This window comes from Anolis carolinensis, chromosome 2 (assembly GCF_035594765.1).
Source record: "Anolis carolinensis isolate JA03-04 chromosome 2, rAnoCar3.1.pri, whole genome shotgun sequence".
In the NCBI taxonomy this organism is placed as follows: Eukaryota; Metazoa; Chordata; class Lepidosauria; order Squamata; family Dactyloidae; genus Anolis; species Anolis carolinensis.
The window spans coordinates 163,407,355-163,423,801 of record NC_085842.1 but is presented as its reverse complement, the minus strand read 5'-3'; the positions used below and the strand labels follow the sequence as shown (position 1 = coordinate 163,423,801).

Genomic DNA, 16,447 nt, shown 5'->3' with positions numbered 1-16,447 from the left:
TTTCTATGAATTTGGTGTAAAACATGATGTTTTGGTACTTAATTTGTAAAATCATAACGCAATTTGATGTTTGATAGGCTTTTTCTTAATCCCTCCTTATTATCCAACATTTTCGCTTATCCAACATTCTGCCGGCTCGTTTATGTTGGATAAGCGAGACTCTACTGTACATAATAATATGTGACACTGGGAAGTGGTTATGACAGTTTGGTTTCTGTGAGTTTGTTTCTTTGAATATAGCATCTTCAATTATATGTATCTATAATTGACATTATATGTTTTTTAATTTGGCCAGGATAGAGAGATTGGTGAGCACCAACTTTGTGCTACTCTTTTCCATGCCCCTCTATGCAAATAATAATATTCCTATTTAGAAATAAGGCTTCAAGTATTTGTATACAGGTTACCTTGGAAGTACGTTCATTTAACTCCAGAAGGGGTTACATCAGAGTAACATACAATAGAGTCTCACTTATCCAACACCCACTTATCCAACGTTCTGGATTATCCAACACATTTTTGTAGTCAATGTTTTCAATACATCGTGATATTTTGGTGCTAAATTCGTAAATACAGTAATTACTACGTAGCATTACTGCGTATTGAACTACTTTTTCTGTTAAATTTGTTGTAAAACATGATGTTCTGGTGCTTAATTTGTAAAATCATAACCTAATTTGATGTTTAATAGGCTTTTCCTTAATCCCTCCTTATTATCCAACATATTTGCTTATCCAACGTTCTGCCGGCCCGTTTATGTTGGATAAGTGAGACTCTACTGTACTTTAGATTAGACTTTCATAACTGCTAACACATTTTGAACCCAACAAGGGTTCTCAGACCTGACCTATCAATATTACTGCTGATTACTAATGCCTTTAAAGAAGGGTCAGGACCCAAACACACTTAGGATGCATCTATACTGTGGAATTAGTGCATAGTGACACCACATTGACTGTCATGGCCCAAATCTGTGGAATCCCGGGATTTATAATTTGGTGAAGCACCAGCCCTCTTTGGCAGAGAACACTAAAGAACTTGTAAAATTACAACTTCCGTAGCATTGAACCATGGTCGTTCAAATGGTATCAAACTGTATTAACTATACAGTGTAGATGCAACCTTAGAAGTTGTACACATCCCTTTGATAATAATAATAATGATGATAATAATAATAATAATAATCATCATCATCTTTATTTTTAATCTGTCCTCTCTCCCCGAAGGGATGGCAAACATTCAGTGTTGTGTGCAATAATACAATATTTTTTTTCATGTCAAGAGCGACTTGAAAAACTGCACGTCACTTCTGGTGTGAGAGAATTGGACGTTGCCCAGGGGACGCCCGGATGTTTTGATGTTTTGCCATCCTGTAAGAGGCTTCTCTCTTGTCCCCACATGAGAAGCTGATGGGAGCTCACCCTGCTCCCCGGTTTCTAATCACTGGCCTTTCGGTCAGCAGTCCTGCCGGCACAAGGGTTTAACCCATTGCCCCATCGGGGTTTCCTAATAAAACATTAAAACAGTTAAAAATAAACGAACACCTCGGCTAAAACATAAATCAGTCGAGCATCATAAATAACACATTGAACAGTTAAAATGTCTATTAAAATAGAGCGTCTCTTTGTGTGCAGTCTTGCTGTAGTTATTCATGGAGAGTGATGCTAACTCTCCATATGCTCAGTGGCACTCTTGTTTTTCTTACTACCTCAGTTCTCTAGCACTTTGTCTGAAAGCAGTTTTGGAGCTGAGTCCTGGTGAGTCATAGCGCCGCACATTAAATACAAATTGCTCTTATTCATACCATTTAGCATAGTTAAATCTGAGAACATAAAGACATAGTGCAAGACACATGAGTGCTTGCGAGATTTGTAATTTAATTTGGGAAGATAAATGAAGGATAATAGGCAAACAGTTAGGAATATGTTGTTGAATGTACAGTATTTGAGGATGGGTTGGGGGTGGATATAATTATTTGCGAAGTCCGATCTGGCTGTGATGACCCATGCCTTGATTATATCCCATTTGGGCTACTCTGACACTCTCAAAGTGGGGCTGCCTTTGGAAACTGTTTAGAAACTTCCGCTTGTTCAAAATGCAGCAGCCAGGCTGTGACCAGGGATCATGAAATAGCTCCATTGGCTACCATTCCATTTCCGGTCAGAATTCAGAGTGCTGTTTTTGACGTTTAAAGCCCTGCATGGCTTGGATCCAGACTTTCTGAAAGGCTGTAACTCCTTATATAAGCCAGGGAAAGGTTTTCTTTGAGTCCCACCATCTTTGCAAGTGTGGTTGGTGAGGACTCAAGAGAGAACCTTCTCCGGGATTGTGCAACTGCCTTCCATGGAAAGTCCAATTGGCTTTTTCCCTGCTGCTCCCTTTCTGCTAGCAGGGGAAGATGTTTTTATTTATGTAGGCATTTAATTGTGAATTTTTAAAAATGTTTCATTGAAACTACAGTTTAAATATGCTTTAAATATTTTTAAAAAATATTTTAGTAGTGTTTTAATCATGTTAAATTATTATTTTTTAACTTCTGTAATTACTGGTGGCAAAGTGTATTAAAGCGCTGAGCTGCTGAACTTGCGGACCAAAAGGTCCCAGGTTCAAATTCCGGGAGGGGAATGAGCGCCCGCTGTTAGCCCCAGCTCCTACCAACCTAGCAGTTCGAAAACATGCAAATGTGAGTAGATCAATAGGTACCACTCCGGCGGGAAGGTAACGGCACTCCATGCAGTCATGCCGGCGTCATGACCTTGGAGGTGTCTACGGACAACACCGGCTCTTCGGCTTAGAAATGGAAATGAGCACCAAACCCCAGATTTGGTCACGACTGGACTTAACGTCAGGGGAAAACCTTTACCTTTACCTTAATTACTGGCAATATTTTAGACAGATTTCTTAAAAATTATTGTAAGTTACCTTGAATCTTGTTTTGGGAGAAAGAAGATGTAAAATAAATAAAGAATATACAAATAAGTGAGATGAAACTAGGATAGCTCTAGAAATGGACTGAAGCTTACAATAATTCTTTATTGTAGAGGTAAAAGCAGACTAAATAAGCATATAAAGTTAGGAGCTATACCCTTACTACTACTATTACTAATAATAATACTTTGTTTGCATTCCGCCCTATATCTCAGAGGGGAGTCAGGGCGGATTCCAGCATACACACTTATTAGGGACTCTTCCACACTCCACAAACTGGCATGGCAATATATACTATATAGATCTGGGTTTTCCAGCTTAGAGAGTGGCATTTAGAATCTCCTGGTGCCTCTGACCAAACTATAAATCCCAGGATTCCATAGCCATGCGAGTTAAAGTGGAATGATAATGCTATAATGATGTGGTATAAAAGTTTCTGGAATATTTTCCACTTGACTCCTATTTCTAGTTAAGGGAATTTGGCAGCTCTTTAAAGTGTTACAAAACTTGTCAGCAGAGTCCACTCTTTAATGAAAGTTTGCCTCATTTCTAGGTTCCATATACTGAGCCAGACCATCCAACTCAGGGGTAGACATTATGCAGCCCTCCAAATGTTTCTGGTTTGCAACTCCCAGCATTTCACTCCACTGGCTATGGTAGATGGAGGTTGCAGTCCAGCAACAACTGCAGGACTGAATGAATTTCATCTGGATCTAGCTAAGTATGGTCTACATGGCCATTTCAAATCAGATCCATCTTTTTAAAACATCCTGTACGTTGACTGGTAGAGACACTTTCAAATGTGTCACTCTGGACTTTTTCCCAATCCTGCCTGGAGATGTTAAGGATTGAAGCTGGGACCTTTTCCAGGCTAAGCATGTTCTATTCTGTGTTCCTTGACTTAGCATCAGGAATTGAGAGAGAAATATCTGCTCCTAGACCATTCACAACTGACATGCAGGTTGAACTTTTGGTTACATATATGAAATGTCAGTTGCATGTCTTAACATGGGCCCTTAGCATTCACTGGTGTTTGGTTCCAGGACTTCTGTAGATACCAGAATTAATGGGTGCTGAAGTCCGATTCTAGACAATGACAAAACAATACCCCTTATAACAAAAAATGTGGAGCCCGCAGTGGCACAGTGGGTTAAACTCTTGTGCCGGCAGGACTGCTGACCTGAAAGTTACCAGTTCGAATGCAACCTGGGAAGAGTGCAGATGAGCTCCCTCTATCAGCTCCAACTCCATGCGGGGAAATGAGAGAAGCCTCCCACAAGGATAGTAAAAACATTAAAACATCCAGGCCTTCCCTGGGCAATGTCCTTGCTGACAGCCAATTTTCTTGCACCAGAAAAAGATGACACGAAAAAGATGTTTTATTGTATTATGACATGAAAAAATAATTGCAACTTTTTTGGGCGGGGGGTATTTTAAAGCTGTAGATTGACTCCTTGGGTGCAAAATCCGCAGATATGGAGGGCCTATTGTATTTACTCTTATGTTGGGACTTTTTGTCAGATGAAATTGTAACTCCATATGCCTAAACTTTGGACCTTATATTCCATTTATATCACTCTGCATAGCACATTTTTAAGGACTAGATAAATACTGTAATGAGACAGTATTTTTACATTTTGAAAATATTGCGCTTTGACTCATTAAACCACAGAAGGCTGACTTCTCTCAATCCATTCAAATACCTCCCTGCGTTCTTTAATCCCCCCCCCCCCAATATTGTGCAGTGACATAGCCTGGAACTCTCAAACTACCATTCTTGCGATATTTTAGCTGCAAACTGATTTACAATCATATGTAAAAACAGTAGAACTGTATTAAATCAAAAACAAGATTAAAATATTGTGTGTAATTACTCCATTTATGCAACGTTTTGCAGACGAATTCCAACAGCTTACTGGTGGAATGGAACAAACATCATGTGATAGGATCCATTTGGAATCACATTCAAATAGTCTCAGAAACTGAGTATTTCCCATTGTGATAAGGTCCTTTGTCTTCAGGCTGTCTGGTTTCAGGGAAGTATAGGAAGCTGCCTTCTTATTGAGGTCACACTGCTACTCCATTTGGGATATATAGTCAACTCCAACTGGCAGCGATGATTTTGCAGAGTCCAAGCCAGGATTATTTGGTCCTGTTTGGAGACCCACTGTGATCCTATGCAGAAATCAAAAGGGTTCCTTTTCTTTCTTTCTTTCTTTTGCATCTGGTTGACAGACCTCCCTGAAGCCGATCTTCCATTGACCCCTTAGGGTTACGAACCCCTCCTTGAAGGTTACAATCCAGCTGTGAAAATTAGTGGTTGAATTTTTTAAAAACACGCTGCAAGCAATTATTCCTGTATATTTAAAGTGCCATGCTTGCTTCTTTCTATTCAAAGTGATATACATTGTTCTTTTCTGTACCTATTGTGTATCACCTGGTCTTTACAATGTCACTGTGATAGTTGATAGTTGATAGTTCAGTGTGAGTTGCATGGCTGAGTGGATATTTGAATCTGAATGACACAGATTAGTGGAAATGACTGTCATTGCTGACAAAATACAGATGAGAAAGACCAAGCTTTTCTGTGCTATTGCTCATATAGTGTGAGGACACAAAGGTGCAATATGTGTACATGCCAATCCTGACATTTAGTGCTCATATATCCATTGCATTCAGGAATAAGTTTCTGATGCTAGACATTAAATCTCAAAGTAAATCTAAGTAACAATACTCCCAATGAATGTGTCAGCATTGTAACTGGCATCTGAGGTGGGGACAGAGGCATATTTCCATACATTCGGCATGAGCAGATGGTAACGTTCCAGATTTTGTTAGACCAGTGGTTTTCAACCTGTGGGTCCCCAGGTGTTTTTGGCCTACAACTCCCAGAAATCCCAGCCAGTTTATCAACTGTTAGGATTTCTGGGGGTTGAAGGCCAAAACATCTGGGGACCCACAGGTTGAGAACCACTGTGTTAGACTGTGGGAGTGGCAATCTGACAAACCCTGGAGGTCACCTTTTCATTCCCTATCTGGATAGGAAGCTTGGAAAGGTGTGAGATGTTGAAAACAGGGTTATCTTTAGTTCTCATCTTCCATGCTTTCATTTTGTTTGTCCAAGAACGTTAAAAAAAAACTGAAAGTATAACTCCAGAATGTTGTTGTTAGAGTTTAGTGAATAGTACCCCAGCCCTTAACCGATGTACTTGGATATAATATTAATAAACAGGTTTCTGCAGATACCCTTTTATACTGGAGTGGCAGTACTCTGAAACAGGAGACTACTCTTACATCTCCTGTAGTTAACATACCCAGTCCTCAACCTTGTTTCTGCACTAGTTTGCATGGGATTCCTAGAACGCTACGCAGTTGGACTTTTTTGTCTGACAAACCTAGCAGGGCAGCAGCACTCCTGGCTGGTTGTGCACCAAAGCCCTTGGCATTATCTTTTTCTGGATGATTTTAAATTAGTATGCCACCCGGGATAGATCTGCATGCATTGTAGATAGATGGGCATATAGTTCCTCTCCCTGACAAAGTATGTGCATGCATATGGGAGTCTCTTCAAGTTGTGTGTTGACATATGGCAACCCCATGAATTTCATAGTGTTTTCTTAGGCAAGAAATACTTAGAGATAGTTTTGCCAGTTCCTTCCTCTGAAATATAGCCTACAGCACTTGTTGTTCATTGGCAGTCTTATATCCAAATGCTAACCAGCGATGACCAGTGCATTTTCCAAGATCAGATGATATCTAGTGTCTAGGATATTTAGTGGCTTTGTTCTCTTGTAGACCTCCACCACCCATGAAGCTACTCCTTTTGTTGAAGTCAATGGGACAGTGTACAGGAGCTGTCTGTCCATTGGGACTCCCCACAGCTACAGTGAGTATGCAGGATCAGGGCAAAAAGCTATCACAAGTCATGGCTCTTCCATATAAAGGAGGGTTGCCAGATTAGGGCTGCTTTTACAGCTGTTTCAGCTGCCAAAAGCAATGGATTTGTTGTTTTGTGAAGCACAATGGAACAAAAAAGGACTGGCAAATGCTGATGTGTAAGATCGAAGGACAGAATAGACCAAAATTAGTCTGATGGTCCAAGTCAATCTTCTCTGAATGTGTGGAGTCATATTCAGGTGAGAGGGAAAAAAATCCCACAGTTAAAGCCAAGCTCTTTCCAGGACATATGACCGGTTGCAGTGTCGAAATGGCCCTAACCATCCTCCCCAACCCTGCATGCATTGCAAAGGAATGTTGAGTAAGCTTAGTAACAAATCTTTTGCTGGTTCAGAAGGTTAACCGGCTGCTTGGCGGTTTCACAGCTGTTGCTCCTGTTGACAATTACGTTGGCTCTCCCTGGCTTGGATGTGTCACGGAAAGTGTCGCTCTGGCTTCTGGCTTGTTTGAATGCAGGTGCTGGAGAAATCTGGTTGCTCTTAACATGTCAAATAGTCTTTTCCTTCTTTCTGACATCGGATGAGAGGTAATACTAAGCTGAAAGGCACATTATCATAGGGAGATGTAAGCAATTTATGGTTGAGAGCAGGTGCAGAATCCTAGAGCTGGGCTGATTTTACCCAGTGGAAAATGCAAAGTTTTAAAGTGTGCCCGGAGCCCCCGTTGGTGCAGTGGGTTAAACCGCTGAGCTGTTCAACTTGCTGACTGAAAGGATGGCAGTTCGAATTCAGGGTGAGCTCCCGCTGCTAGCCCCAGCTTCTGCCAACCTAGCAGTTTGAAAACATGTATATGTGAATAGATCAATAGGTACCGCTCCAGCAGGAAGGCAACGCCGCTCCATGCAGTCACATGACCTTGGAGGCGTCTACAGACAACGCTAGCTCTTCGGCTTAGAAATGGAGGTGAGCACCAACCCCCAGAGTCAAACACAACTAGACTTAATGTCAGGGGAAAACCTTTGCCTTTACTAAAGTGTGCCTACTGTGAAATTTGTGTTCTTCTTTATGCAAAATACCTCTAGTTCCTGTAACGTTACCGCTTCCTTGTTCTGATTTCATTTGCATTCTCTCCTCCTAGGTCACCTTTGTGATGTTCTACAGTCCACTGAAGGTGGTTTTTCCTCTTGACTGACAAGTTTGGGAAGAAAAAGCCATTGGACTTGGGGGTGTATCCTCTTTGCTTATCCAAGCAAGAGATGATGGATAACCTACAAGTGAGGTAGGACGTGAGTTGATTGTACATGGTTTTGAAGCCATTAATTAAAATGTTCATAAATATCCATGGGGTTAGAGTGATGACTTTGGCTCTAGATCAGTGGTTCTCAACCTGTGGGCCCCCAGAGGTTTTGACCTTCAACTCCCAGAAATCCTATCAACTGGTAAACTGGCTGGGATTTCTGGTAGTTGTAGGCCAAAATACCTGGGGACCCACAGGTTGAGAATCACTGCTGTTAATAATGTCTCCCACAGTATTAACAGGTGCCATTTCAATACTATTTCCTTCTGGGTGATCAAGGAAAATTGGTCCTATAAGAAGGATCCTGCTTTCAAGGCTTATATTTAAATTCTTCATTCATAAATTCTTCATTCATTTGAGTACAAGTGCAGAATATAATTCACATTTGTTTTCTTTTTTTTAAAAAAATCAGTTGGCCAGTCCTTGGTTCCTCCAGTTTTGGATGAACATCTCACCTGACCTAATGAAGCTATTAATTGAATCAAGTAATCACCCAAAACATATAGGCCAAAAAAGGACCATCACTACTACTACTACTACTACTACTTCTTCTTCTTCTTCTTCTTTGCTATTCTTCTCTATCATCCTTCTTGTTCTTCATAAAAATGATTAGTCTGCTTTATATATTCACTTTCTTGGGCATATTCTTTCCTTGAATTCAACAAAATTTAGTTCTGAGTGGACACGGATGGGCTTGTACTGTTAAAATATAAATGTGGGTAGACTGTGAACAAGGATGTTCCAGATTCAGATCTCTACCACGCTTAGCTACTACATCAGGATAGTGTGCGTTTTCCTGGAATAATTCCTTAGAATATCTGGTATAAGGTTTCTTCATGTCCTGTTATTGATGGGAATTACTTTGTGAAAACTGTACACAGAAATTGCCATAAATACACATAAGAAATCAAACTTAAAACAGTGGTTTGTAGCAATTGGTTGTCTCATGGATAATAACAATAGGAAATGGCATTTGTAAGGGCCCATCTGTGATGATCATTCTTGTGAGAATTGGGATGTGGATGTAATGTGACTATGCCAACCCTAGGACACCTTCATTGCAATAAGGCAGTGTTAACCATGAAGAGATCAGACTTTGCTATCTCTTCATTACATTAGCAGGGTGTCTTCATATGTTGCAGTTAATGCAAGAGTGACCTATGTCACTTCAGTGTTGTTAGATTGCACGTTTCATTGTTCCTGGCCACCATAGCCAGTGGAAGATGCTGGGAGTTGCAGTCCAACAAACATTGTCCTCATCCTGAATCAGTGTATTTCGTTTGAACATCTAAGGCTGAAGTCACTGTTCAGGTGCATGTTTTAGTTTCTTTTTTAAAAAAAATTAAAGATTTTGTTATATTTTAAGGATTAAAAAGGTAAAGGTATAGGAACTGGGTTTTTTTTAGTGAGTCTGTGCTATAGCTTTGAGGGGTCTGCAGAATCCCATGTAATAAACAACAGAAGCATGGCATGAGCCCATATAAAATGTTCTTCCATACTTCTGCTCAGACCTGCAAACAGCATTTAGTCAATACAAAACAGATATAGTGGATTGATATTTACACAGCCTCAATTTTAGTTATGGCTTTATGGTCCAGATGGCATGTTGTCAGCCTGTGGGTGCCCCTTGTCTCTATCATGCCTGATTAAAAATGAAAGGTTATGTAGACTTTTGTTGGAATTATTTTTGTCTTTATCCAGTTGAAGGTGGTGGATCTACTGTAGCTTCGCCCAAAGAGAAAGTCTTGGGGATTTTTCAAAAATGATTGGGTATAAATATAATGTGTTTATTACTGAAATGAAATTTCCAATTGTAGGTTTTAAGTATGTCCTCTTAAAGAACAGGATTAGGATCACTTATTTTGTGAACATGAAGTCTTATGACTTAAGTAGACACAACTTTAAAGAGACCTCAGGCATAAGGACTTTAAGTAATAGTCAATGCAGTGTAGTGGTGATATGATCCTGCCTTTGACTGCATGTTAAGGAATAGATTGGGATCCCTATTCCTAACCAGGAATAAAACTGGAAAATTAGACATAGGTGCTGTATGTAAAGAATACAGTACATGTTGAGCATCCCTTATCTGGAATTCTAAAATCCAAAATATTCCCAAATCCCAAATTGTTCGCATGGGTGGCTAAGATAGTGACAGTTTTGCTTTCTGATAGTTTAGTGTACACAAATCTTGTTTCATTGTATAAAATTACATTCAGACAATGTGTATAGGGTTTATTTGAAACAAATCAGTTTCATACTTAGACTTGCGTCTCATCCCTAAGATTTTTTTTATTGTCTCAGAAGCGAATTGAGAACATACCTCAAGTCGCTTCTGGTGTAAGAGAATTGGCTGTCTACAAAGAAGTTGCTCAGGGGACGCCCAGATGTGGTACCATCCTGTGGGTGGCTTCTCTCATGTCCCTGCATGGAAAGCTGGGGCTGACAGATGGGAGCTCACCCCATCTTGCGGATTTGAACCAGTGACCTTCAGGTCAGCAGTTCAGCTGGCACAAGGATTTGACCCATTGTGCATAGATACAAATACAAGTATTCCATTTTTTTTTAAGAAAATCCAAAACCATTCTGATAGTCAACCTATGTGACTCCCTTATCCAAATGGGATACAATCTGAACTTGCAGTGGATACTGGAAACCATGGATAAAAACAAACCTTATAGAAATGAATGACTTCTGCTAGAAGTAATGTAGAGTCACCTGGAGAACCTAGTACTGCATACTCAGTCCTAGAATTCACTGCTTGGCAATGGAAACCCTATGGGTTACCTTGGACAAGTTACACCACACTCTCAGCTATAGAAAACCCTATGATAAGTTCACCATGAGGTTGCCATATATTGGAAACTATTTGAAAGCACACAACAACAGCAATAACAGCACCAATAACAGGATATTGTGGATAGTGAGACAGTGGGGAAAGGCCAAATTTGCCAGTTTTATCAACAGAATTTGAAAGATCTTGAAAGACTGATTCAGAAGCAGCTGACTTGAGAATAAGTTCAGCTTTTTTAATTGAAGGAAATACTTAGAAGAATAAAAAATCATGACAAATTCCTTAATTTTGGGTTTTTAAAAAAAATGATATTCAAAAACCAATATTGTTGACTTTGCTCTCTCCTTCTCTGCAGTTAAAAATACTGAAAGGGGGTACATCATCAAGGATATCCCTCCCCCCTGCAAAAATTACTTTTTCAGTTTTTTTTTTTAAATAAAGGCCCCTAGAATATTTACACTGAGAATTGAGAGAGTGAAAGAGTAACTTAGAATGGAAGTCAGTATAAAAAGTAACAAGCAGATAACCCTCAAATAATCTGCAATCAAAATTAGTATTGAGAGAGAACGATAAATGTTCTGTAAGTGAAGTCAAAGGAGCTCCAGTACCATTACTGTGCCCTAGGAAATTGTAAATGAATCCTTGATCTTGTTTATTTGGCATATATTTCTCACTGACGGGTGACATCTGTTGATTTAGACAGTGAAAGGCTCTTTATGATGCATCAGGAGAGAACAAAGACGGACGAGTAATCTGAGTGTGCAAAAAGAATGCAGAGTGTAAGGGCTTTTTAAAAAAGTATCAAGATCAAATATTTTATAGGTCAACAAACCTAACTGGTTTTCATAGCTGGATTCTGTGTATATAAAGGCAAAGGTTTCTTTTCAGTATTTTGGAATGATAGAACTATATTTTAAGTCAGCTGAATATTGGAGTGATACTTAACTATGCTGTTACAGCTGGGCCTCTTTATTTGGAGATTTTTCTCTCACAGATTCAACCATTCACAGTGTGTGTGTGTGTGTATATATATATACACACACACACACACACACATATTCATACAGAGTGTGTGTGTGTGTGTGTGTGTGTGTGTATTATTCCAAAAAGCAAATGTCAATTTTGCCATTTTATATAAGAGGCACCATACTACTCCTGCATCGTATCTAATAGCATTTGAGCATCCATGGGCTGTAGTTTTTACAGGGGGCCCTGGGACCAAACCCCAGCGGATACCAAAGGCCCACCATTCGTGTTTCCTTCACTTGCAGTTATCTGTTTTGGGGGCCAAAGAATTTTTGTTCACAGGTGTGTGGTTCAGAAAACTATTCAAGGGGACTCGGGGCCCTTCCACACAGTTATATAACCCAGAATATCAAGGCAGAAAAATCCCACAATATCTGCTTTGAACTGGGTTATCTGAGTCCACACTGCCATATATTCCAGTTCAAAGCAGATAATATGGGATTGTTTTCAGCTGCGTGGAAGGGGCCTTAACGGACTGCATATAGTTAATATACTACCCAGTTTTCATCAAAGGATAAAAGAAATACAATTTCCAGATAATCTGGTCAGCATTTTCCATATTTATTGACTGAACTGTCGCCACCTATTCTAAAATCCCAAAAGATCACTACAGTCTTCTCTTTTTATTTACTTTTAACTCATAATTTACAAGCATGTAAATTACTTCAAAGAAATCCCTAATATTGTTGAATGGTTTCATTTTGATTTTGAAACATCTTTAAACTTTACTGTTAAGGAGAGTGAGACTTATATACCCAAACATCCCCTTTAAGGCTATGTTACACTTTTGGGGTCTAGAATGGCCTTTTTTTGTTCAAAACTGGAAGCAAACACCTGGTCACTTCAGGTGTCAGGAAAATGTGTGGGTGCAGTCTTGGGGCTTCGAGAAGATGGAAATGCCAGCATGATCCTACTTTGCCAGTGGCAGAATTAAACTGGAAGCAGGACAGCATCAGTGTCTCACTCGGGGTTTGGGAGAGTACTTTTTTGAACTACAGCTCCCAGAATGCCCTAGGCAGCATGGTCAGCATCGGCTGCAATATGTCATAGAATCTCCTCCTTCTTCCCAATTTAAAAGTGCTTTTAATGAAATGAGAAGTGTTTCTTAAGGGACTACTCTCAAAGCTCAGCAGTGTTACTTTCACAAGGAAAATACCAAGGCCTTCTTGTGTTAACTGAAAAGTAACATTCTTTAGTTGGTCATTGCCACTAAAAAGAAAATAATAATGGTGTTGCATTATAATGGATTGTTTTTGATTGAGCTGCATTCAAACATTGTTGAAGCAGCCGATGGGGTTATCACAGTTAATATAGATAAAATAGATGAGCTTCTTCATAGTCATCACCAGCAGCTGTTTGCATATAATGTTTAGCGAGTGCATGTGTATGTTTGTGTCAGAGGAGAGAGAGGTAGAAAGTCTGGTACAGCTCTATCATGTGTGGGATGCCCGGATGCCATTGGAATGTCAGTTAAAATCTTGCTGTATCGTGCATTTTATTTCTGTTGCTTTGAGACAGGAAGGGCTTTTTTTCCTCCCACTTTTCATCTCTTCCTTCTCCTCTGGTCTTTGTAATATTGCTACTTATAAATGGCAGGAAAAGAATATGGACATCTCTGTCCTAGCAAAAATGGTTTTGAATGGGCTTAGCCTGTAGCAATCTGACACCAACTCAAGTCTCTTTTTTGTCTGCTTCCTCTGTCTCTTCTTTAAGGGTATTTAAAACTGTAAAACTAAAACTGAGGCAGGATAACCTTTAACATTGCACTGTAATTTGGGTCCACTTGACTCGCTTACCTAAGGCCAGATCATACCTAATTGTGAGGAGATAACTTGCCTCCTTTGCCACACTGAAATATCCACTTGTTTAAATTCATTTTCTTTCCACAGTTGATGCAGTTGACGCACATCCAGTCTAGCCTCAGCATTGACTCAAGAAAACTTCCATCTCAAAGTTGCAAGATGACAGATGAGCCTATCAAGGAGATCTTGGGGGGCTCCAAATGTCCCCAGTGTGCAACGCTGGAAAAGATAAACAACAATGACTGCCGGGTCACCACTGTCCCTTTGGTGAGTGAATGCCAGCTGACAGCCACCACGGGAGGAGCTGAACTCTCCTGTTACCGTTGCACTGTCCCATTTGGGGTGGTGATCCTTATTGCCGGAGTGGTGGTCACCGCCGTGGCATACAGCTTCAACTCCCATGGATCCATCATCTCTGTGCTGGGGTTGTTCCTGTTGTCGTCTGGACTCCTCTTGCTGGCCTCGAGTGCACTGTGCTGGAAAATAAGGCAACAGAACAAGAAGGGAAAGAGACGGGAGAGCCAGACAGCTCTAGTGGCAAATCAGAGGAACCTCTTTGCTTAAAAAAAATTGCAAGTGGAAAAAAAAGAGCAGAGGATTGTTTGATGAACATTTATTTATTTGCAGTTGGGTTGTAGGATCACTGAGAATGGCTGAAATGGATTACAAATGAGAGCAAATAAGACTGTGGGAAATTCAGAGATCGCTGTTACCTATTTTGTCACAAACATCTCACAAGATGCTTTAGGTTTGGTGTTCTGGGAGTTTAGTTTTCTTTTCAGATTATTTTACCGTATCTGACATCATGAAGTTCGAATGTCAGTAATTTCAATCTTTTAGAAGAAATACAAAGACCACTCATTGGTTTGTAGTGCAAGAGAGGCCAAATTTCCACACAGGAGTGCCTACACAGAAAACAAACAACACTGTATGGTCAAAGATAGCAGTGATCAATTGATGACAAGTATATTTAATACTGACATTAGATCACAAAAAGGAGGCAAAGTGCAATGCAATTATTATGTAGTAGAACATGCAAGTTGATAGGCATGCAAGTGATAAATAACTACATTTAGCATTCTTCCCCTTAAGGAAGTGTCTTCTATAACAATTTGGGTAGCAGTGTGCATAGGTAATCTTTATAACAAAGAGTGATTGATTATGTCTTCTGTGAAATTTGATTACCGGCAATAATTTGTGATGCCATATTCTGCACACTATTCAACAGAAATTGTCAAGAAAGGGGTAAAATACTCTCCACATCAGCTGTCTCTTTGTTCCAAATTCCTGTAGGAAAAATGGTGTTTGTTCTTAGGTTACAGGCAGCACGTCATGTGTAACTTGTAGATCAAGTTTAGGGGATGATCTTCAGAATTTAAAAATAACAGTTTCCTGGAATGTCATGTTGATTGCATGGTTGTTTAGTCTGTAAAGGTTGGAAAATCAAATGGTCTTCTTGCCTTCCATCTCAACAGGGAAAGTAGCCTTAACATCTCATATTTCCCCTACACCTCTTCCAACACAGGAAGAACTTTGCTTTCTACTCCCAGTCCTGGAGAACTTTGTTACTTTCGAAGATGTTGGCAAATGTTTGGACTGTATTGTAGAAGAATGTGAGCAAATCAAGGGAAAGATCTGAACAGAACGTAAAAGTGCCAGGAACCTGCTCCAAAGTCATGTTCACTAAGTACTGTTTTGGTTTTCTTTTTAGGACGAGATGCCCAGATGTGGCTTTGATTGACATAGCATTGTTTATTTTTATAAAAGAGAAACTGTGATACTTGCATAAGCCAGTACTTGCATATCAGCTCAGCAATTCATTTTGTTCCTATGATGTTTATCTGTGGTACTTTTTAAAAAAGTAATATTGAGTATTATTATTATTATTATTATTATTATTATTGGGGCTGTTATTGCTTATACACATATTGCTCTATGTACCTATTTGCTTAAAGTAAACAGCAAGGTATGTGTATAGCTCAAAAGGTGATTCCCCCTTTCCCCTTTGGTAAATTTAACTTTATCACACTTTCATACCTAGCACTTTGGGATGGTTTTGATACTGAAACCTGCATTTTTAAACATTGTACCCTTCATTTTGAAATAATAAACAACCCTTGCTGCTAAAGCTTTAGAAAATCCAATCATTTCCATTCTGACTGTGAGCTGCTTGGATCCACTGCAGAAGAAGAATGTGCCCATATGATGATAAATGCATTACAGGGCCAGCATCAGCTTAGTGTCAAACTAAACATTGTATTTTCAGTTTGGTATGGTGGTATATCAATCACCTGAATCATTCTGGAGCAGGGGTGAGAATACAGGCAGCTCTTCAGATACTATTTTCAATTTCAGATCACCCTTTGACGTAGGACCTCATCACATTAGCCAGGCAAAGTGCCCTGCTTCACCTGGCTTCAAAGGGCCATGGGGTGAATCCGTCCGTCCCCCCCCCCCCCCCCGCATGCCACTCCCTCGTGGTGATGCTTTCCCCATGACATGGGGAAAGCATCAACAAAGCCACATGGATCTATGCTGGCTCTATTGAAGCCAGCACAACACAGACAGGCTCCTGTATTTGGAGGGAAGCTTCCTGTGATGCTTCCACTCTGGTTGTGGGTGGCGCCTCCATGGGAAAACCAGTGATGTGTGGTGGGCAGCATGGCCATCCGTGGCTGGTCTGGACAGGGAAGCACATTAAAACGCT

The 16,447-nt window shown here is 40.0% G+C and overlaps 1 protein-coding gene across 3 annotated transcripts in view; it reads left to right on the top strand.

Annotated features, from left to right (window-relative positions):
* The window catches only part of tmem100 (transmembrane protein 100), a 48,722-nt gene extending 32,854 nt beyond the window's left edge, over nt 1-15,868 (top strand). For 2 of the 3 annotated variants that reach the window (XM_016997978.2, XM_008122110.3), the window contains exons 2-3: nt 7,963-8,103; nt 13,828-15,868. In XM_016997978.2, the coding sequence (XP_016853467.1) occupies nt 13,831-14,304 (474 nt within the window). In that variant the 5' untranslated portion in view covers nt 7,963-8,103; nt 13,828-13,830 and the 3' untranslated portion in view covers nt 14,305-15,868. Of the gene's footprint in view, nt 1-6,704; nt 6,815-7,962; nt 8,104-13,827 lie in introns of those variants that run through there. The other variant, XM_016997977.2, reaches the window with a different exon arrangement.
* The last annotated feature ends 579 nt before the right edge of the window (nt 15,869-16,447 follow it).